At 41.9% G+C, this 25033-nt stretch overlaps 1 protein-coding gene across 1 annotated transcript in view; it reads left to right on the top strand.

The window, feature by feature from the left end:
* The window catches only part of NUP210 (nucleoporin 210), a 657387-nt gene that overhangs the window by 374461 nt on the left and 257893 nt on the right, over window positions 1-25033 (top strand). Inside the window, exons 24-25 of the mRNA XM_063426963.1 lie at window positions 15128-15190; window positions 21297-21476. Of these exons, the coding sequence (XP_063283033.1) occupies window positions 15128-15190; window positions 21297-21476 (243 nt within the window). The remainder of the gene's footprint in view (window positions 1-15127; window positions 15191-21296; window positions 21477-25033) is intronic.

Genomic DNA, 25033 nt, shown 5'->3' with positions numbered 1-25033 from the left:
TCTTCTCCCAATAGTTCCCAACTCAAACCTAGCTGGTGGCATCCCAGCCAAGGCCTGGATATTCCTGGAAGAACAGGACTACGTTCCGATTAGAACGGTCCTCCATGGGGGCACTGTTCGGCCCCTCCGCGCATTACTGGCCGATAGACCTAATTCACCTATGGCATCTCTTCGCTATTTACAACTGACACACTATTACGGGTCTCTCCCGCATAAGGAACGCCTTCACAGGGATCTTACGTGGTTTGAAGACCTATGTCATCGGGGAGACACGCTCGGCAAGGCAGTATCACTACTCTATCAACACCTGCTGGGAGGAAGCACCACGTCAAATAACACATTCAGGAGACTATGGGAACAACAACTGGAGAGCCCGATCTCGCAACCACAGTGGGACACAGCACTCCTCTGGCAATACAAGAGCTCCTCCAGCTCCCATTATCAGGCAGTCAACTATAAGTTATTATCCATGTGGTATAGAACACCAGTCGCATTACACAGGATATTCCCGACGACACCCCCCACATGCTGGAGATGTCAAGAGGAGAGGGGTACGATCGTGCACATCTGGTAGGACTGTCGACTCATCACCCCATATTGGAACAGTATCAAGTCTGAAATCAAAACGATGCTGGGAGACGACACGGAATGGTCCAGGGAACTGACCCTCCTACATATCACCACTCGGTCTATCTCTGGCTATAAGAAGTCCATCCTACGTCACCTACTGAATGCAGCTAAAGCCCTCATACCTGCGTACTGGAAGCGGACTGAGGTTCCCACGGTTGAGGAATGGCTGCACAGGATCGGAGACATACAACTGGCGGAAGCACTACAGGCGTCCCTAGCGGGTAGGGGAACCAGGCACGCGGAAAGGTGGCAACCGTGGTTCGCATACCAAGTTACTGGGCGATAGACCTCCTGTAAGAGGGGGAAGACTGTGACCCAAATGACAATTAACACTCCGCACCACTGACTATATGGGTGACAGGACCTCCACAGCAATAGGGGCACCGCCCAGGATTGGCAGAACCAACATTGTCCCGACGACCTGATCCTCACGCACACACCCCATGAGGCTTAGAACACAATACCCATTCAAAGGTCCCTCACTTTTACCGAGTCCATGGCGCCGACATGGGCGCGGGGTGCGCTCCGGGGAGCTGGGGGGAGGGCTCACTACGATGGCCACCCTAACTCACCCTATCTCTACCTTTCTACTTTCCTATCTCACAATATATAATCGCACTGAAATATCCGACAACAAAGTACTGTAAAGGGAACACAGGATAGCAACATCACTTCGGACTCAAGGGATAACCTGCTGTATTGTCCTGACCGAGAACGTAGGCATACATACTCACCTACCCACTTAATACTCCCTCTGGCATATATGCAACGCCTCATCATTATATCCAAACTGCCGCACAGCCTGGTACTGGCACAATGTAAAGTGTTGTTTGGTAATCACCAAGGAATGTGTATGTCCAGGTGCTTGACACCCCTCGATCAACATATTAAGAAACCTATTTCAAACTTACTATGCTTCTGCCTAAAGTTAAACGTAAACATGAAAAGTTGTATTGTAATTCAACTCTAATAGATACAATGTTTTTCTTGATACAACCAATCTTGAACCACACCTCCTCGGCACCATCATGGTGTAATTGTACTCTTCGATGGCCTGCGAGCCGATCCTTTCTGTAATCTCTCTCTTTCCCTATCTTAAATAAACAGATTTCCAAAAAAAAAGAACTTGTTAGGCCAAATGTGCAGGTAGCAAATGTACATTTAGCAGCAATCTTTAAACTGACTCCTGCAAATAGAATCTAAATGGAGATTTGGGGGAAGGAAACTGACTAACAAAAAAATGGCTGCTTTCCAAAGAAACAGAAAATAAAATAAAAATTCAGGAACACCTCTTACAACTGTTCTGTGTGGTACAGCTTGAAACATGTTCCTACACAGAGTCCTGGTTTCGAAGGGCAATCAGGACAGTGAAAAGGGGTGTCTGTCCTTTTCCCGTTTTTAAAACAGAACCGGCAACGTTTCTGGGTTTTTTTTTTTTCTAGCAGTTGGCGGTAACTTAAAAATAAAATGTCTGGACTCAGCTTGCACCGTTGTTGGAACTTGTCCATCTCCATAAATTGTTAAAGAAATTATTTTCAATTGAAATTGGAGAAAGGTGATTTTTCCCTGGATTATTTTTTTTTAAAAAGTAAAAATGAGTTGTGGGTTGCTATTTGCATCAGATATATAGCCACCTTTTTATACCATGCTTTGGTTTTTCGTAAAATAAGATACGGCTGCATCAGCTGATCAGCCAAATCAACACCACCCATGTACTTATTATACGCCCTGATGCAAACCGGTTTGGACTCTACTCTGCCCCGGACAGAGACGTCGGACATGCGTTCGTCATGGATGGTGGTGAGCATGTGGACATCCTTCCTGTCCCTAAATTTTAGTGCAAGCACCTCAGCTTTCCGAAGTGCTTTACATTCGCCTTTTTTTAATTTTGCATCTATGAGAGATCGTGGAAAGTCTTTGGAATTTTTTCTGGCAGTGCCGCAGGCCAGTGTCTGTAAAGCATAAAGTGTTTTAAATAGACGGACACTACTATAAAAATTATCCACATAAAGGTGGTAACCTTTATTAAACAAGGGGTTTAGTAGGTCCCATACAAGTTTCCCCACTTGTCCCCAGGGAGTCAGGACAGTCAGGAGGGTCCAGTTGACCATCTTTCCCCTCATATACACGAAAGGCAAATGTGTAGCCACTTTCGCTCTCGCACAGTTTGTACAGTTTAATGCCATACCTAGAGCGCTTTGAGGGGATGTATTGTCTGAACCCTAATCTCCCTTTGTATTTCATTAGAGATTCATCTATGGATAAATTTTGTTGGGGGGTATAAACATCCGAAAATTTGTCCTGAAAATGGTCTAGCAGTGGGCGTATTTTATAAAGCCTATCGTATTGGGGGTGATATCTAGGGTGACAGAGGGTATTGTCACTGAAATGTAAAAATCTCAGCAGTAACTCGTATCTGGCTCTAGGCATGGTTTGGGAGAATACTGGACTCGACATTATTGGGTTGGTGCTCCAGTATGAGCGAATCGATGGCTTTTTTATAATCCCCATGAGCATTGTAAGAGCCCAGAATTTTTTAAGCTCTGGGACATCTGTGGGATGCCAGTCATGCTCCCTGGCTGTATAGCTACCTGGATTGTTGTCAATAAATTGGGTAGCATACAAGTTAGTCTGGGAAGCAATCTCCTCCCAGATGGTATCCCCTAAAAATAGTTCTACATACTGCATTGGGGAGAAGCCATCCACATTAACATTAATGCCTGCGTTGGCACTAAAAGGGGGGACGTTGGTCTCGGCTAACTGTGGAGGTACCCAGTCCTCCTCCACATTTGGCATAGCAGAGGAAGCACAGCTTCTTTCTTCAGCCGGCTCACACACAGATGACATGTCGTCTTGACTAGACATGTCAGAAAACTGACCTGGGTCAAAATCTGACGCAGTGTCAGTGGCGTCAGAGTCTGACGCCAAGAAGGCATATGCCTCCTGCAAGTTATACATACGCTGCATGTTTTACACACGACTAAAACAAATTACAAACACACAAATTTTTTTTTATACTTTTTTATTTTTATTTTACTAAAACAGACTAAACAGCAATCCCTAAACTAACTCCTGTCACAAAAATCTAATGGAGATTTGGGGGAAGGAAACTGACTGACTACGACAGACTACGACAGACTAAGACAGACTAAGACAAATATTTTAAAAACAAATTTAACCCTTTAAGGGCAAAAAAAAAAAAAGACAGACAGTACAAATGCACTGCTGAAACAGATCTGGCAGGGAAGGGGTTAAAATTGATTTTTAATTCACTTTAGATACTCTGGAACACTCTGCTGCAACAAACTATCACGATCTCTGTCTCTCTCGCCTCACAAAACGCTACAGAGGAGAGAGGGGCAGAGATCACTGTCAAAGTGAGTGTTTGTAACACCCACTTTGACAGCAGCCAATTGTGAGCGATCGCGGATCGCTCACACACCGTAATTGGCTGTTACTATCTGCCTGGGATGTCTGGCAGATAGTTACAGCATTGTACTGGCAAGAGCGATCTTTGATCGCTTCCTGCAGCCCGTTTTCCGCTATGACGGTTCAGGACCGTCAGCGGTCCAAACGCACGTTTTACCGCTGACGGTCCTGAACCGTCCGCGGTCCTGAAAGGGTTAATGCATGTTTATAATGTTTTAACTTTATAAAGTTTAATGAGACAACAATAAAGTAAATTGAAATTGCCTTTGCTAGTGATTAATGAGATCCTTGAGGTTGATGCTGCAAGACTAAATATTTGATATCTGGTTCGATTTTTGTAAGGATCAAACAAAGGTCTCCTCTTCCGGTGATATTCAGACGACTTCTCTGTTTGCGCATAATATGATTTATCATGTGTGTGTGTCAGCTCCCCTCCTCCCCCTCCTCAATTCCCCTCCCCACTTTTTTTTTCCTTTTTTTTTTTGTTAACCTTCCTTATAGCAATGCCCAGTAGGAAGGCTGAGCGAGGTATCCCACTTACTATTACTTACTATAGCCCACTATAACAGACAGGCACACATACATACATACATACATACATACATATTCACAAGTAGGTAATACAATTCGTGACTTGTCCAAAAAAATGATGGTTGTTATATGATTATTTTGTATGGTATTCTTCTTTTTTGCCCACTTTTATTACAGGCCTACTGCTCTGTCGGTTCCGGCACACCACAACCGACTGGTGTCCTTTGAATTTGTCTATTGGTTATAATATGCTATGTTACACTATTAATACGGCTTGATTGCCCCGACTACAAATGTAAGGCCTTGACCTGTAGTTGTAGGAGGGGCTTTAATTCCCTTAAAAGGGCAGCCAATCATCTCCCACTTTACCGTGGACAGTCTGGTGATTCACCCCTCCCACCACTCCCTCTATTCAAATCACCCTCTAAGGTGGGCACACTTTTATTACAGGCCTACTGCTCTGTCGGTTCCGGCACACCACAACCGACTGGTGTCATTTGGATATGTCTATTGGTTATACTATGCTATGTTACACTATTATTACAGCTTTATTGCCCCGACTATCAATGGTTTAAAACAGATCAACGTTTCAGTCCATCTTGTGGACTTTCATCAGGATCACACATACATGTTAAAAACATATCATATATATAAGAGATGCAATTAATGAAAGGTAACTCACCCCAGGTGCTGAGTATGAAAATTGGCGTCCTGCTGGATCGTTTGTGCATGTGTGTGATCAGCTCTGCCCATATATGCGATGTCATCGTGTGAGGCTAGTGTTGTTGTCATGGCAACGCGGGTAACTAGAAAAAGGTCGCCATGGCAATGTATAACGACACCAAGTGACCACAAACGTGTAAATAGAGCTGTAATATAAAGCAGCTCATGTGGAAGGGGACATAACGTCCCAGACAGTGGCGTACACATGACCCATGGGGCCCCGGTGCGAAAATTGATCCATGCCCCCCCCCCCCCCCCCTCGCGCTTACTCTGCGCGGGCCGGGGCAGCAACACATGGCGGCGGGCACCTGGTCGCAGGGGTTGCAGGGCTGCGACCGCGGTATGTACGCCACTGCATGCAGATGCACACACACTTAAAGGACCACTACAGACACCCAGATCACAACAGCTCAATGAAGTGGTCTAGGTGTCAGGTCCCTCTAGTTTTAACCCTGCAGCTGAAAGCATAGCAGTTTCAGAGAAACTGTTATGTTTCACTGAGGGTTAATCCAGCCTCTAGTGGCTGTCTCACTGACAGCCGCTAGAGGCGCTTCCGCCATTTTAAGACACTGAACGTCCATAGGAAAGCATTGAGTAATGCTTTCCTATGGGCGGTTTGAATGCGTGCGCGGCTCTTGCCGTGCATGCGCATTCGGAGCTGAGAGGCGGAGGGATCCCCAGCGCCATGGGAGTCCGGCGCTGGAGAAAGGTAAGTGCTGAAGACACACACACACACACTCTCACGAACAAATGCATACACACTAGCTAACAGACACACACATTTACTGACAAAGACACACTCAGCGGCAGACATACATACACACTCACTTACAAAACATACACTCTCACTGACAAACACACACTCACTAACAGACATCAAACAGACTCACTAACACACACACACAAACACACACACACACAGTAACACACTCACTGACACTCACTAGCAGACACACACACACTCTAACACACACACACACACTAACACACACACACACACACTAACACACACACACACTAACACACACACACACTAACACTCACACACACACTCACACACACACACTAACACACACACACACACTAACACACACACACACTAACACACACGCACTAACACACACACACTCACTCACTAACACTCACTAACACACACACACACACACTAACACACACACACACACACACAGACTAACACACACTAACACTCACACACACACTAACACTCACACACACACTAACACTCACACACACTAACACTCACACACACTCACACTCACACACACACACACATTCACACACACACTCACACTAACACATACACTCACACACACACTCACACACACACTAACACTCACACACAGACTAACACTCACACACACACTAACACTCACACACACACTCACACACACACTAACACACACACTCACACACACACTCACACACACTAACACACACACACACACACACACACTCACTAACACTCACACACACTAACACACACACACTAACACACTCACACACACTCACACTAACACATACACTCACACACACTCACACAGACACTAACACACACACTCACACAGACACTAACACATACACTCACACACACACACACACACACTAACACATACACTAACACATACACTAACACATACACTCACACACACACACTCACACACACTAACAAACACACACACACACTAACACACACTAACACACACTCACTAACACACACACACTCACTAACACTCACACACACACTAACACTCACACACACACTAACACACACACACTAACACACACACACACACAGTAACACACACTAACACACAGTAACACACACTAACACTCACACACACACACTAACACACACTAACACACACACTAACACACACACACACACACTAACACACACACTCACTAACACTCACACACACACTCACACACACTTACACATTTTTTTTTTAATTTAATCCCCCCAGCCTCCCTACCTTTTGGAGTGCTGAGGGGATTCCCTGGGGTCCAGTGGTGCTGCTGGGCTCCTGGGGGGGGCGGTCACCCGGCGGCCGGTCAGGTTGGCTGGTGCGCGAGGGAGCACTGCCCCCTGAGTGCTTCCTCTTCAGCTCCCTCGCGCGCCGCGTACTGATACCGGCGCCGGAAGATGACATCATCTTCCGGCTCCTGTATCAGTGCGGTGTGCGAGGGAGCTGAAGAGGAAGCACTCAGGGGAGAGTGCTCCCTCGCGCACCAGCCAGCCTGACCGGCCGTCGGGTGTAAGCAGGGCCAGCCTCGGGTAGCCCGAGGTGGCCGGCTCCTGGGCCCCCCAGGAGAAGAGGCTGGCCCAGAGCGTACATACCGGGTCGTAGGGGCGGCCGGGCCCCCTGGTGGGCCGGGCCCGGTCGCAGCCGCGACCCTGGTATGTACGCCACTGGTCCCAGAGGTTATAGGTGGACGAACAAAAAAAAAAAAAATGTAGCAATTGATGATAGTGAATTGAAATGTATAAAAACTCTGTTGTCCATAGTACATAGTACATAAAGCAAATACAAGTATACAAGTATAATATTACTATGGATAGAATTATGGTGAAGTGCCAATATTTAAGGTGCTAAGGAGTAAAGTGGCAGTCTAAAGTGCCAATATATTGAAAAGTACAAACATGCAAAAAAGTGCTAAATGCCAAGTTTTAAAGTGATACCAAGTGTATAAGAATAAAGTGCCAAAGAGAATTCTTAAATACATACTTAAACATTGCTAAGTTAGAGGTACTGGGTTAAATCTGTTACATCACTATAATTACTATACACAAGCTATTAATTATAAGTGCTCATATAGTGGTTGCTATATACCAATATTTTATAGCAAATACCCTTAAAGAGAACTACTCATATTGCAATGTTAAATAAAATAAAAATAAAGAACGATACTCATAACTGCTTACATTAAAAATCAATTATATACAAGTTGGGGCTGAATTCTAGTGTACTTTGAGATACACATATATTTCAAAATACACTCATTATGAAATCATACATATTATATTATAACATGCTTTGAATTATACATATGTAGGGTGTGCGTGTGTGCTTGCGTGCGTATGTGTGTGCGTGTTTGTGTGTACATACAACACACTATGAAAAATGGGGGCAACACCAAAACTGGTGTGTTTATAATTTTGTTCAGTGAGATAGATAGCTCCTAGACTCCTATTGTTGTAATGTGATCACATACAGGGAGTGCAGAATTATTAGGCAAGTTGTATTTTTGAGGATTAATTTTATTATTGAACAACAACCATGTTCTCAATGAACCCAAAAAACTCATTAATATCAAAGCTGAATATTTTCGGAAGTAGTTTTTAGTTTGTTTTTAGTTATAGCTATTTTAGGGGGATATCTGTGTGTGCAGGTGACTATTACTGTGCATAATTATTAGGCAACTTAACAAAAAACAAATATATACCCATTTCAATTATTTATTTTTACCAGTGAAACCAATATAACATCTCAACATTCACAAATATACATTTCTGACATTCAAAAACAAAACAAAAACAAATCAGTGACCAATATAGCCACCTTTCTTTGCAAGGACACTCAAAAGCCTGCCATCCATGGATTCTGTCAGTGTTTTGATCTGTTCACCATCAACATTGCGTGCAGCAGCAACCACAGCCTCCCAGACACTGTTCAGAGAGGTGTACTGTTTTCCCTCCTTGTAAATCTCACATTTGATGATGGACCACAGGTTCTCAATGGGGTTCAGATCAGGTGAACAAGGAGGCCATGTCATTAGATTTTCTTCTTTTATACCCTTTCCTGCCAGCCACGCTGTGGAGTACTTGGACGCGTGTGATGGAGCATTGTCCTGCATGAAAATCATGTTTTTCTTGAAGGATGCAGACTTCTTCCTGTACCACTGCTTGAAGAAGGTGTCTTCCAGAAACTGGCAGTAGGACTGGGAGTTGAGCTTGACTCCATCCTCAACCCGAAAAGGCCCCACAAGCTCATCTTTGATGATACCAGCCCAAACCAGTACTCCACCTCCACCTTGCTGGCGTCTGAGTCGGACTGGAGCTCTCTGCCCTTTACCAATCCAGCCACGGGCCCATCCATCTGGCCCATCAAGACTCACTCTCATTTCATCAGTCCATAAAACCTTAGAAAAATCAGTCTTGAGATATTTCTTGGCCCAGTCTTGACGTTTCAGCTTGTGTGTCTTGTTCAGTGGTGGTCGTCTTTCAGCCTTTCTTACCTTGGCCATGTCTCTGAGTATTGCACACCTTGTGCTTTTGGGCACTCCAGTGATGTTGCAGCTCTGAAATATGGCCAAACTGGTGGCAAGTGGCATCTTGGCAGCTGCACGCTTGACTTTTCTCAGTTCATGGGCAGTTATTTTGCGCCTTGGTTTTTCCACACGCTTCTTGCGACCCTGTTGACTATTTTGAATGAAACGCTTGATTGTTCGATGATCACGCATAATCTGGGATGATAAGACCAATTATAATAGACATTTAATACAAATTAATTCTATGATTGTATCTCATCTTATCGAAAAATGGCAACGAATTAAAAAACTACTTAAGATAACAACAAAGATAATTGAAGGAGCAAATATACGACCTATTGAAAGAGCTATTCCAGACATAAACCTCTCCAAATGGAGATTTGAAAGAGAAATTTATATTAAAGATCTCCTTCAAAACAATAAGATGATGCCATTTAATAATCTTAAATCTAAATTTCATCTTTCTGATACAGAAATCTTTTCTTATATGAGAGTAAGATGATTTCTAAATGATTCCTTGTTAAGAAAGGATTGTAGTATAAATAAGTTGGTTTATTAGATTTTTGAGAAAAAAACAAAACAATATGTTCTATTGCAACCGATTTGATTAGACACATTTAATCAGATATCTATCCTACAGCTAAAAAAAACTATAGGAAAGGGGGGGCGTGGCTGACCACGAAGCCGAGCGGACGTCTTTCCTGAGAGCTCCGTACCGGCCCAGGGAATAGAGACTCAAGCCAACGAACAAACACAAATTTCCACAAGATACCCCCCAAAGCAGAGAGCATGGGGCGCAAAAATAAAAAGCCTCACCGACAAGAACCGACCAGACAGCCGGATATACGGCTCTCCTTCGAACGGCCGGTGCCGCAACAGCCGCCCAAGATGGCGCCTGAGGCCCAATATGACACGGAGGACTCAGAAGCATCGCAGGCGGACGCAGTAACCTCACCTCCACCCTCCTCAGAGGAGGCTTTCATCGTGTCGGGGTCTGAAGAAGATGAGTCACCCTCAACCAAAGGTGACATAAAACGCCTCCTAATAGACCTCATCAGGAAAGTATGGAAGCAGGATCTGCGGGAAGTACAGGCCGAAATAGGGGTGGTCCACCAAAAGGTGCGGGAACTAGAACTAAAAGAGACCGTTAGAGAGGAGAAGTCTCAGGCTACGGAACTTAAGCTAACAGAACTCACCTCACATGTACAGCAACTGCATAGAGTGGTGACCACCATGGAAGTCCGACACAGGAGAAAAAACCTGCGACTTAGGGGCATCCCGGAGTCGGTCGAAAATGCAAAGCTCCTGCTGTGGGTTCGCACTATGCTGACAGCCATGGGCGCCGAAAGCAACACTGACTCTCTACCGATCACATCAGTGTTCAGAGTGAGAAAAGCAGCCGAAGCACCCAGGGACGTCATAGCGGTGACCAGGGACATAGCGGTAAAATCAGAAATACTGCAGCGCTCCAGAGAGATGGGGACGGTGCCACATGAAGGCCACAGAATAGTGATTTTTGCAGATATCCCATTCTCGGCTCTAGCAGAGAGAAAAAGGCTGGCACCAGTGGCCAGGAGACTTTGAGACTCGTCCATCAGGTACCGATGGGGCACAGAGGGATCAATACTAGCTGAGAAGGGGGGTGAAAGCTTCACGCTAACGTCCCGAGACAACCCCGATCAGTTCCTGCAAAAATTGAGCCTGTCACCTCAGTCGCAGCTGGAGGACACACCAACCTCACCAAGCAAGGCAGTATGTAGAGACAACGCAAAGCACGCCTTTAAAAGTTTAACAAAACTTACCACCAAGAAGCAGAAGCCGTGGTAGAGGCTTGGATACCAGCCCTTACCCTCACTGAACCAACACCAATCCACTGATACTGGACTGCTCTAAAATGCCTGCGGCCAGCAAAGGCTTAGCACCACTACGACCTCTGGGCACAAGTGCTTATGAGTCAGACATATACACAGGACTAATATGCAATATGCACCCCTCTGTCCTTGAATATTCCCATTAATGTTTAATTCCTTTTTTACTTTTAACAAATATATTGGAAAAGTTGTATAATGCTGAGAATAACTCAATAAAATACAAATGTAAAAGAAAAAAACACAATAGGAAAAATAACTCAATATTATATTAACTGATAAGGATTGGTGCACACCTATGAAATTACTTAGAAAACATATACATTGTTTAAATTTAATTGAAACATTTTTTAAAGTTTTTCATAGGTGGTACCTAGTACCAACGAGATTAGCTAAAATATCTACATCTAATTCCTCCTTATGTTGGAGATGCCTAATGCATGAGGGAGATATGTTACACATTTGGTGGGGTTGCCCAAAAATTTCCAGCTTATGGGACTCAATATATAGTTTTCTAGAGTTTTTTAATACTAAAATAAAAAAATGTCCACAAGTAGGCTTACTCCATCTCAATTGGGATAGACCCCCGAAAGATCAATTAATATTGACCATCCATTCTCTTATTGCAGTGAAGATACTAATTGCAAGAACTTGGAAACAATTATAGATAGGAAACAATTTATAGCTCAATTATTGTTCCAGCTCGAAATGTAAAGAGGAGTTGCATATTTTAATAATGATGGAAAATATTTTCATCATTTTGATAACTTGATAACTAAGATTAAAGAACGCTTTAATTGACTTAGTTCATTTTTTTTCCAACATATTACAAGATATTGGTCTTTTTTCTTTTTTTTTCCAATTTAAATACCGTATATACTCGAGTATAAGCCGACCCGAATATAAGCCGAGGCCCCTAATTTTATCCCAAAATACTGGGAAAACTTATTGACTCGAGTATAAGACTAGGGTGGGAAATGCAGCAGCTACTGGTAAATTTCTAAATAAAATTAGATCCTAAAAAAAATATATTAATTGAATATTTATTTACAGTGTGTGTATAATGAATGCAGTGTGTGCGTATGTGTGCGTGTATGAGTGCAGCGTGTGTGTATGAGTGCAGTGTGTGTGTGCATGAATGCAGTGTGTGTGTGCATGAATGCAGTGTGTGAATGCAGTGTGTGCAGGGCCGGTGCAAGGATATTTGCCGCCGTAGGCAAAACATTTTTTGCCGCCCCCTCCCCCCCCATATGTCCTGACTTCCCCTCCTCCTCCCTCAGTGGTCCTTACCTCCCCACCCCCTTGTTCCTTCACTCCCCCCCCCCCAGTGGTCCTGACTCACCCCTCCCCTAGTGGTCCTTACCCTCCCCTCCCCTAGTGGTCCTTATCCCCCCCTCCCTCCCATAGTGGTCCTTATCCCCCCCTCCCTCCCATAGTGGTCCTTATCCCCCCCTCCCTCCCATAGTGGTCCTTATACCCCCCTCCCTCCCATAGTGGTCCTTATCCCCCCCCCTCCCCTCCCCTAGTGGTCCTTATACCCCCCTCCCTCCCATAGTGGTCCTTATCCCCCCCTCCCTCCCATAGTGGTCCTTATCCCCCCCTCCCTCCCATAGTGGTCCTTATCCCCCCCCTCCCATAGTGGTCCTTATACCCCCCCCTCCCTCCCATAGCGGTCCTTATACCCCCCTCCCTCCCATAGTGGTCCTTATCCCCCCCTCCCTCCCATAGTGGTCCTTATACCCCCCCTCCCTCCCATAGCGGTCCTTATACCCCCCTCCCTCCCATAGTGGTCCTTGACCCACCCCCTCCCTCCCATAGTGGTCCTTATACCCCCCCCCCCTCCCATAGTGGTCCTTATCCCCCCCTCCCTCCCATAGTGGTCCTTATACCCCCCCTCCCTCCCATAGCGGTCCTTATACCCCCCTCCCATAGTGGTCCTTGACCCACCCCCTCCCTCCCATAGTGGTCCTTATACCCCCCCCCCTCCCATAGTGGTCCTTATACCCCTTTTTTTTCTTATTATTAATTTTTTTATTATTATTATTTTTTCTTATTTTATTTATATATTTTTTTTTTCGTCCCCCCTCCCTGCTTGATATATGGCAGGGAGGGGGGCTCTCCTTCCCTGGTGGTCCAGTGGCAGTTCAGTGGGGGGGGGAGAGGGGGGCTGGCAGAGCTGTACTTACCTGTCCTGCAGCTCCTGTCAGCTCTCTCCTCCTCTGCGCCGTCCGTTCTGCTCTTCTGTCAGCTCCCAGTGTAAATCTCGCGAGAGCCGCGGCTCTCGCGAGATTTACACTGGGAGCTGACCGAGGTGCTGACCGGACGGCGCGGAGGAGGAGAGAGCTGACAGGAGCTGCAGGACAGGTAAGTTACAGCTCTGCCAGCCCCCCTCTCCCCCAGTCTGTATTATGGCAATGCAAATTGCCATAATACAGACTATGACTCGAGTATAAGCCGAGTTGGGGTTTTTCAGCCCAAAAAATGGGCTGAAAAACTCGGCTTATACTCGAGTATATACGGTACTTCAACCAAATATTGTTAATGTTTGTTATGTCTGTTGTGTATATCTAACTATGTGTTAAGTATTGTATTTACACTGATAATAACAAATGCATATCTATGTATTTATGAATGTCTTTTTGAAAATGAATAGAAAATTTATTCTAATAAAGAAAAAATTATACTATATATATATATATAAATATATATATATATATATATATTATGTTTTTGTTTGTTTTCATTTTTTGTTATTTTTGTTTTGTCTTGTTTTTTTTTTTATTTTTTTATTTGTTGGCATTTGTTTTATAATTAATGAAAATGTGTCTATGTATTTGTTACATCAAAGTAAAGCCCCCTTTGCCTTCTAAAAAACAGTATAAAGTACATACCATGCAGAGGTATGGACTAAACAACACCCTAAGTGTGTATCCTTATAGATAGTCCTACATAAAAGGTAATGAATTAGGGAGCTATATACTAAACAGCACCCTAATCAGTATATTTAAATTGGCAATCCCATATAGGAGTACCGAATTAGGGAGCTATCTACTAAATATTATGCATAGCTGATATCCTATATAAGGCAACCCTAAATAAGGGCACCAAAGCTATGCATCTTTCTACTTAACTGTGCCAAAGTTGGTGTCCTTAAATAGGGCAATCCCACATAAGATCGCCCGTTAGGGAGTTATCTATTAAATAGCTGGAACAGGGAAAGTAAGAAACGATTTTTCCTAAATGCGCTGTTTAACTGCTTTATAGATACCTCCCTTATTTGCTATCTGTATTAAAATGAATAGTTTAGAAAATGTTTGGCTTTATTTGTTCCACAATCTTTTGTTTTTGTTGCTTTCAGCTAATGATATTAGTTTTTATTTTTTTTATTTTTAAAATTAATTTATTTATTTATTTTTGCTGGCCTTCATATACTGACCAGGCTATTCCTATCTTTACTTTGTATGTTCACTATACATTGTGGAGGAGTGAGAAACTATATGCATTGCATGATGTTGTTAATATAAGGTAAAACTGCAGAGATGCTTGCAACGAGAGTTTGTGCACCACTACAAAATAGCTTTGTTTTTATATTATGTGCCATTGTATAGTTTTTTAGCTATATAGTTTTTAATTTTCCTCTTTTTAATGAATTGTAGGTGTTTCCTCCATTCCGCATAGTACCAAGTAAAGTTACATTGATTATTGGAGCAATGATGCAGGTAGGACTGTTTTTTTTTTTTTTTTTTACATTTTTAAAATGACCATTGTGTATGTATTTTTTTTTTCTTTCACAGAATTCAATGGTTCCATATACACACACACATACACACACTCGCTCTTGCTCTCTCTCCCACTCTATTTCAGACAAGCTACAGGATAAAGAAGTCTCAGATTTCTACATTTAGTTTTTATTTTTACATAAAATTCCCTTCACAGTGGTAAGTGAGCATAGAAAAAAAAAAAAAATATGACACATCAGAAAGATACAACTCAGCACAAAACACAGATCATACATTAATGTGCATATGTACAGAGGTGTCTCGGTGAGCCAACATTTTTCTTACATAAGGAACAAAATTAAAGCAACAGGAAATAAAAGTTTACTCTGAATCGCACTAACCCACATTGTCCCTGTTGCGACCGCCATTTCATATAACCGAACATGAGGCAATTTTTTTTTTCTTTTTTAATGGTGCCCATCCATTTTCCCAAACGTGGGAAACGGTACTTGGTCGTTGAGTCCCTGGAACTCGTTTTGCCTTGGCACTCACATATAACTTACACCGCTGCCTGTTCTATTTCCCGACCACCTATACGAACAGTGTTCGGGAGATTTAAACTACCGAACAGGGGGAACATTTAAATCCTGAAATGAAAAGATTCCCTTGCATGGTGTTCGCACAGAAACCTCACGAACGGAGACACCTATTTTCCTGGAACTGTGTTGGGCTAGCACCTTGTGTCTGGCCAGTCAAAACTTTACTTTGATGTCATTCCAGTTTTACCGAACCGATCTGAGTAATTCTTGAATATGTTATACACTCAGATCGGGGAATGTACTTTTTGTGGGGTTCCTGAGTATGGTGGAGACATTTTTGGTGTGCAGTATATATTGTTGGATTTTCTGTACCTGAGAGAGAATTAAATTATTATTTTTTTCTCACGCGATTATCACTCAGGCCCAAAAGGTTCTTGGGATTAAAAGCCATGTGTGACCAAATAAAACTCAGTTGACACCCAAAACTGTGTGTTGTCCAGTTACTGGGGGAATGGGCTATATCTACTAAACAGTGTTTCATTTCCTGTTTCAGAGAATCCCAGCAGAGATTTTGGATCTTAGTATTGCAGCTCCACTACATATGTTTTTTTTTTTTTTTTTCCTTAATGTTACAAGGTTATATATGCTCACATGCCATAAGATCCAGCATAAGCAAAAGTAGCATGGTTGTGGTGGTATCATAATCCACCATATGTGGATCATGCCACCACCCCCCCACCCCCCTGTGGAGCTCAAGATGTGATGCACAATGTGATATCCCCTTGAGTGCTTGCGTGTAGTGAACATTTTTATCTATCTGGGTTTGGAAATGTCCCCCCCACAATCTTTTGACCATCCCCTCGCATATGAGCAGAGTGAGACGGGTCCATGTGTATTTAAAGGGACAATATTGTCACCAAAACAACTTTAGCTTAATGAAACAGCTTTGGTGTATAAATCATCTCCCTGCAGTCTCACTGTTCAATTCTCTGCCTATTAGGAGTTAAATCACTTTGTTTATGAACCCTAGTCACATTCCTTTCTCTTTCATAATTGAATTTTTATACTGTTTAGTATAAATATCTCAATTCATTCCTATATTACAGCAGGGAAAATGGAAAAGGATATATCATTCTCATCAGACTCTGAGGCATCTATACATAAACAAAGGTCACAATCCAAAGGTTATAGGTAAGCCAACGTTTTCTATTTTTTTCCTCTCTTTATATAATTACAAACAAAAGAGTGCCTGGATTAATTATATTCCCGATCATGATAGCTCTACGGGAATTCAGGCATCTAAAACTTCCAAAGGCAAGTAGCCTATGAAGAAGAGATGCAAGGCCTGCAACAATAAACCACTAGAGGGGAAGCGTCTATGTGCAGAATGCCTGTCAACAGCCGCTGGAGCTTCTACTACTGCTCCTACTCCAGATATAATGGAATTTATTAAACAAGCTGTGTCTCAGGGCATCAGAGAAGCCGGAAAATCTCACAAAAGGCCCAGATTTGCTGAACCCTTTGATTTCTCTCAGGAGAAATCCTCGGATGAATCCATGGACTCCTATAGAGAAGGGCTGTCCTCTTCAGAAGAAGAATCTTTAGCCCCAGAATTTATGGAACCTGCTCAAGTAGATCACTTAATAGCCAGAGTCCGTAAATCCTTGAGCCTCAAGGTAGTATCCTCTGAACAACCTTCTACTTCCAGCAGATATTTCACAGATCTAAAAAAGAAAAGAGCTGCGTTTCCAGTTCATGAGACAATCAAAGAACTGATGGAAGACGAATGGTCTAATACACGCAGAAAATTGGCATCTCAACGCAGAATTGCTCGTCTTTATCCATTTGAAAGAAAAGACTCCTCCTGTTGGGATTCGGCTCCTAAGGTAGATGCAGCCGTAGTAAGACTGGCCAAACACACTAGCCTAGCAGTTGATGACGCAGGCTCGTTCAGAGATCCCATGGATAAAAAGATGGATCTAAACCTCGCTAAGGCTTACGTAGCAGCAGGCACAGGCCTCCATCCAGCAGTAGCTCTTACTTCGGTTTCCAGAACTTTAAAAATCTGGTTGGAAAATCTAGAAGTGGACATTCAAAGAGGCAGAAGCAGATCCAGTCTCCTAGAAAGTCTCAAAGATATAAAGCTTGCAGTAGACTTTACTTCTGATGCTTCTGTGGACCTGGTCGAGGCCTTAGCCAGAAATATGGCCCTCTCCGTTTCGGCCAGAAGAGCTTTATGGTCAAGATCCTGGATAGCAGATACCTCTTCTAAATCCAGTTTATGTACCTTACCTTTCCACGGAGACATGTTGTTTGGGAAAAACTTGGATGAATGCATCAAAAGAGCAGCTGAAGGCAAAAGAGCCTTTCTCCCACAAGATTGTAAGCCCAGAGGATCCTTTCGGTCCAAAAGATATTCAGATTATTTTTCCTTCCGAGATGCTAGATCTTATAAACCAGGAAGGGAGCATGGTAGATCCCAGCCATGGAGAGGGGGCCAGTCATCTTCCAGAGGTGGAAAATCTAGAGGCGCCTCTTTTCACAAAAACCCCAGATCCTTATGACGGGTTCTCCCCCCAGTCAGCAGGAGTGGGGGCACGTCTGTTACTCTTCCATGAAGCATGGGAACAACCCACCACAGACAAATGGGTGTTGGATATCGTTTAGAATTCTTCAGACCCCCTCCAGCTTACTCCTTTCAAACAACCAAATGGCCAGGAGAAGCAGAAAAAAGACAGGCCTTGAAGGATTTCATCTCTACACTGCAGGAAGAAAGAGTCATCATTCAAGTTCCTCGGAGCCTACAAGATCAAGGTTTTTACTCTCATCTGTTCCTCACCAGAAAGGCTTCAGGTGGTTGGAGACCTATCTTAGACTTAAGCAGTCTAAATCAGTACCTACTCATCCGGAAGTTCAAAATGGAGTCAATTCAATCCATCATAAAGGTTGTTTTTCCACACCAATGGATGATTTCTATAGACTTGGCAGATGCCTATTTCCACATCCCTATTGCAGCAGAACATCAGAAGTTCCTTCTGTTTGCGGTGGAAAAAGGACATTTTCAATTTCAGGCCCTACCATTCGGTCCCAGCACAGCTCCAAGAACATTTTCCAAAGTCTTGGTTGTCTTAATTGCAGAGCTTAGGAAAAAGGGCATATCCATTTACCATTATCTAGACGACATCCTTATTTTGGCAGAAGACAAATATACCCTTCAGACCCATGGGCACATCTGTATACGTTTCCTACACCTCCATGGATGGAAGATAAACGAGAAGAAGAGCCATTTACAGCCAGCTCAGAAGATGAAATATTTGGGTGCCATATTCAACACACTGGCAGGCACAGTGAAACTGTCTCCAGAAAGAGGTACAAAGTTGATCAAAAAAGTCAAAGACATATTGGCATCCAATGTGACCTCAGCAGAGAAATGCATGAGTCTGTTAGGCTCAATGTCCTCCACCATCGGGCTGATAGGATGGGCCCAATGGAGGATGAGGAAATTCCAGAAGAACTTCATCCTCCAGTTCAGAACAAGAAATCCACGACAGCCTATCAAGATTCCTCCTCAGGTCCATCAATCACTGAAGTGGTGGTTACAGAAGAAATCCCTGTTCAGAGGATATCCATTGGGGAACATCACATGGACTGTTATTACCACGGATGCAAGCCAGTGGGTATGGGGAGCTCACCTGCAAGATCAGTTTATTCAAGGAAAATTTACTTTTTCAGCAACAGAGACTCCCTCCAACCTATTAGAACTTATGGCAGTACTAAGAGCTCTAAAAGTTTTCCTTCCCCTCATACGCTTCAAGTGGGTCAAGATCAGATCAGACAATGCCATTGTAGTCGTCTACATAAATCATCAAGGAGGAACAAGGAGTCGGAAAATGATGTTGATTATGAAACCTCTGATGTCCTTTTCACAGAAACATCTAGCAGGCATATCAGCAGTTCATCTTCCGGGAATCCAGAATTCCATCACAGATTCCCTGAGCAGAGTCGAATTAGACCCAGGGGAATGGAGTCTGTCAAGCAAAGTATTTGAGGAAATTACACAAATATGGGGCATGCCACAAGTAGACCTAATGGCAACAGACAAGAACAGGAAAGTGAGAAACTTCTTCTCAAAGAACATTGATCCTCTGGCCATAGGAAGAGATGCACTATCAAGCGATTGGCAATTTCACATAGGTTACGCATTCCCTCCTACACCCATCATCTTTCCACTTCTGAGATGGTTGAGACAAGAGACAGTATCCATCATCCTCATAGCCCCCTTTTGCCCTCGCAGGCCATGGTTTCCCCTGCTATTGAGCCTTTGCAGTGCAGACCCTTGGCAGCTTCCAAAGATTATTTTGCTTTTACATCAAGGTCCTGTTCTCCACCCAGACCCTGCCTCCCTCAAGCTGATGGCATGGAAATTGAAAGGGAAGGGTTGAAAGGCAAAGGTTTTCTCATTCTGTAATTGAGACTCTACTGCAAGCAAGGAGACGCTCTACATCTACCACTTACTACAGAATCCCCCCCCACCCCCACCCTTGTTCCCCTCTCTTTCTGTTTTCCATCTATTTCTCTCACTTTCCCTTAGACCCTCTCTCTCACAGAGGGCCCCATATGTACAAAACTAGCATCCATAAGCGTAGAATGCACACATACGCTCACAAAAGCTTTCTCATCTAGTATTGAAGGTCACAACACATGACAGCAAGTATTGGGGCAGGGGAACACGGCCAGAAGGAATGTGACAACAGAAGTAGTGGGATGATGAATGAAATAGCACAAACACCACAAATACACTAGAGCCCACCGCCCCCGATAGCAACCCTGCACCCTTTACCAATCCCACCATTTGCGACCATGATAATGTTTAACATAAAAACCAATGACACAATTAGGAGGTTGGCCAGAGTTACTAGACCTTCTTAAGAGACAAGCTTATTGGGTTAACTCAACTACCCCTTAGACCTGCATGCAATCTAGCCTCGTATCATTGTTATGTTATGTTTTAAATATTTAGGCTTGTGCACAAGCCCAGTTACAAACCTTTGTTAATAAGCAATGTCATTCAAAAATAAAGAATAAAAAAAAAAAAAAGAATGCATGTGCTACTTTATGGTACCCTGATATGTATGACATGTGCTAAGTTGTATTGTGCGCTAATAAACGTTAAATGTTTTTTGTTTTTGTTTTTTTAATAGATATATATATATATATATATATATATATATATATATATATATATATATATATATATATTTATTTATTATATAATAGGTAGTGAATGGTAAGAATAATATATATATATATATATATATATATTTTTTTTTTTTTTTTATTATTATTTTTTTATTATTCTTACCATTCACTACCTATTATCTGGACCAGGCACCTACCTCCTTTACACTGTACAGTTATATTTACTAATACAATCAGTATCTTCTAGCAATGCATTTACATTTGATGTTAATCTTCAAACCAGTTTTTTTTTTTGTTAAGCTGAATAATTCTGAAAGTGATGTAATGACAATTTCTTTAAAAAAAAACATGCTTTTAATATTTCCTAGATTACTTCAGAAGGCGGCCCTCAGCCTCAGTCCAATATCAAGTTCTCTGTCACCAATGCAAGCATTGCATCAGTAGATGAGAATGGATTTGTGGAGGGGGTGTCCATTGGGAACTGCACTGTTACTGGGGTTGTGCAAGATGTCGATGCAGAGTCTGGATCAATTTTCATAGTATCTGAGGTAAATTGCTCTTCATACTAAATAGTGTTGCAGACATTTAAGTTGTGACTCCTTTCATCAAATTTAATTATGTTATATGTACAATTGTGTGACTTTGAAAAGTATGACTTCAACTGACGTGGGTGAGATCTACATTTACATGCAAGGGTGGGAGTTTATGTAGACCTATAGTAACTACTGAAAAGCTAGGTCACAGTTTAAACATGCTAAAGTATGGTGCAGCCAGCTGGAGGTGGAGCAGTATTTGTTTCTAATTGTCTGCTCATGGTATTTTTCCTCGATTTAAGAGAACATATCAAATCACTGTCATGGCAAACATAGGTGACAACACTTGCAACAATAGGCTTTGTGTTAAATCCTTATTTTTACAGGATAGTCCTCAATTCAGGAAACCAAAGTAATTTGTGCACAATGCTGTGAGTAAACAACCCTTCCCCTTTCACGATTTATAATTTTATATAATGTCTAACCTCCTTACATTTTTCTTCCTTTGAATATAAGTGATTCATTACTATTCGTATGTAAATTGAAATATTGTATTTATTTATTCAAGTTATACCTCTTTAACAGACAACTGACCCAATTTAATGGATCTGTTGTTCATTTTATTATGGTATTATTGGAACTTCCACCACTTTAACCCCTTCAGGACAGAGTCAATAGTACACGTTCTGATCAAAACAAAATGTAAACAAAAACTGAAATTTGCGCTACATGTCTGTTCAACCGTAATTCACCGCTGCCACATTAAGTGCACCCACACTTATTATATATAATTTTGTTCAGGAGAAACAGGGCTTTCATTTCATATCAAATATTTATATATGAAACATAATTTATTATGAATAAAATAAAATAAAAAAGTGAGAAAATAAGATTTATTTTTTAATTTGTATTTCCGTCTAACATTTTAGCTGTGAATGTCATAATACTGTTAGGTTTTACTGCAAAAAAATGCACATATTTGTAATCAGCGATGTCTCACGAGTACAACAGTACCCCCCATTAACAGGTTTTCTGGTGTTTTGGAAAGTTACAGGGTCAAATATAGAAAGTTCCAATTTTAAATTGAAATTTGCCGTATTAGTAATGTTACCTTTGAGACGGTGTGGTAGCCCAGGAATAATAATTACCCCCATAATGGCATACCATTTGAAAAAGTAGACAAGCCAAGGTATTGAAAGTGGGGCATGTTTAGTCTTTTTTAGTAGCCACTTAGTCACAAACACTGGCCAAAGTTAGTGTTCATGTTTGTTTTTGTGTGAAAAAAGCAAAAAAACTAATATTTGGCCAGTGTTTGTGACTAAGTGGCTACTAAGAAAGACTGGACATACCCCGCAATACCTCGGGTTGTCTTCTTTTGCAAATGGTATGCCATCATGGGGGTAATTCTCATTCTTGGGTTACCATACGCTCTCAAAGGCAACATAACCAATCTGGCAAATTTCAATGTTAAAAAATCAAATGCAAGCCTTATATGTGACTCTCTAACTTTATAAAACACTATAAAACCTGTACATAGGGGGTACTGTTATTCTCGGGAGACTTCACTAAACACAAATATTAGTGTTTTAAAACAGTAAAACATATTACAACAATAATATAGTCCATAAAGGTGCCGTTTGTTTGTAAAAAAATGCAAAGAATTTAACTTTTACTTAAAATATCATAGTTGTAGTACAATTTACCAGTTTGAAACACTAATATTTGAGTTCAGCGAAGTCTCCCAAGAAAAACAGTACCCCCTATGTACAGGTTTTATGGTGTCTTGGAGAGTTACAGGGTCAAATATAGTGCTTGCGAATTAAATTATCTGCACTTTCTTCATGTGTTGTCAGGCATGTCAATCAAATTTTAATTAATAAAATCACATAATTATGTTAAAAGATTATTTAAATATACACGTAGAATTTTAACATATATATATATATATATATATATATATATATATATATAAAATTGTGTTTCAATATTTAATTTATTTTATTTATTTATTATTGTAATTATATGTGTATATATAATATATGTGTATATATCTATTATATGTATTAAGGCCTTTTGGCCTGTAATTGTGGGAGGGGCGTATGACACACCTCTTCCCTACTTAAGGGACACCCCTTACCTGGCTCCATATCGTTCGAGGTCAGCGCTGCATCATTTCCACTTCCGGGTCATCCAGACGCCATTTTACCTGATTACTCCATGAGGTTTTTTAAGCAGAGCTGTGTCAGGAATCCAGCCACAGGCTTTTCCGGCCTACCACCTTCTTTCTTCAATCCATCGCCGTGGATGGTGTCCAAGTGACTCACAAACTGTAAGTCAACCTACCCGTTATGCCAGGCATCAGTCCCACGGCACCATGCACGGGTCAGGTCCTCACTTTACGGCTGCATTTTGTCTAAGTCTGTTCTAAAACCATTGCATGTTCATGCATATCATTTGTTTAAACCCCCTACCGGTCTTTGGGTGTACTACATGCTTCTTAGACATTATCGCATTTCATGTACAAACCAACGAACCACTGCATTTTCGCCTACACACTGACCCCTACCGGTCATTCAGTCTACTACAGGCTTCTCAGACATTATTGCATTTCATGTACAAACCATCGAACCACTGCATTTTCGCCTACACACTGACCCCTACCAGTCATTCGGTGTACTACAGGCTTCTCAGACATTATTGCATTTCATGTACAAACCAACGAACCACTGCATTTTTGCCTACACACTGACCCCTACCGGTCATTCGGTGTACTACAGGCTTCTCAGACATTATTGCATTTCATGTACAAACCATCGAACCACTGCATTTTCGCCTACACACTGACCCCTACCGGTCATTCAGTGTACTACAGGCTTCTCAGACATTATTGCATTTCATGTAAAAAAACAACCTTGCTTCATTTAAACGATTGTCATTTTGGTTTGTGTTTTCTGGTCGGCACTTATTCATAGTATATTCTATGCACGATTGCTGTTCGCATTAAAATGCATACGGTTAAGCTATTCATGCTAACTTCTGTTTCCCTTCATACTAAGATTCGGTTATTCTGCTATGTATTCACATAGATCTTTTTCGTGAGTTACATTTCATCATTTCATGTATTTACATTTGGTTAAAAAGTTGCTTGGTTAAATAGACAGACCATTTTCATGCTATTTTTAAGGTATCACTTATTACATCAAGGGTATGAAACCAGCTAACATTTCTGTATAGACATTGGACTCCCACGCTTACTGGAGTTTTTTTTATAATTATCCATTTCATTAATATTAAATCAGCCTACGTTACAGGCCTCATTTCTTTGTTGTTAACCATGACACAAGGATTTAATTCCTTTTCATGCATACTCTGGTTGAATCACACGTACTGATCCAACCAATCATACGTTTCCTGCACAGTTATCGGTTAAACTTTCAAATACTTATTTTACACGATCTTAGGTTGTCTATTTTGTTTCAGTTTGCTTATTATATATATATATATGGTTTTAATAACAATAGTTATTTTATTTTACAATGCAGATATTACATGTATATTACTGTTATGGTTAG

This window comes from Pelobates fuscus, chromosome 7 (assembly GCF_036172605.1).
Source record: "Pelobates fuscus isolate aPelFus1 chromosome 7, aPelFus1.pri, whole genome shotgun sequence".
In the NCBI taxonomy this organism is placed as follows: Eukaryota; Metazoa; Chordata; class Amphibia; order Anura; family Pelobatidae; genus Pelobates; species Pelobates fuscus.
This window is presented reverse-complemented; position numbering and strand designations above follow the sequence as displayed.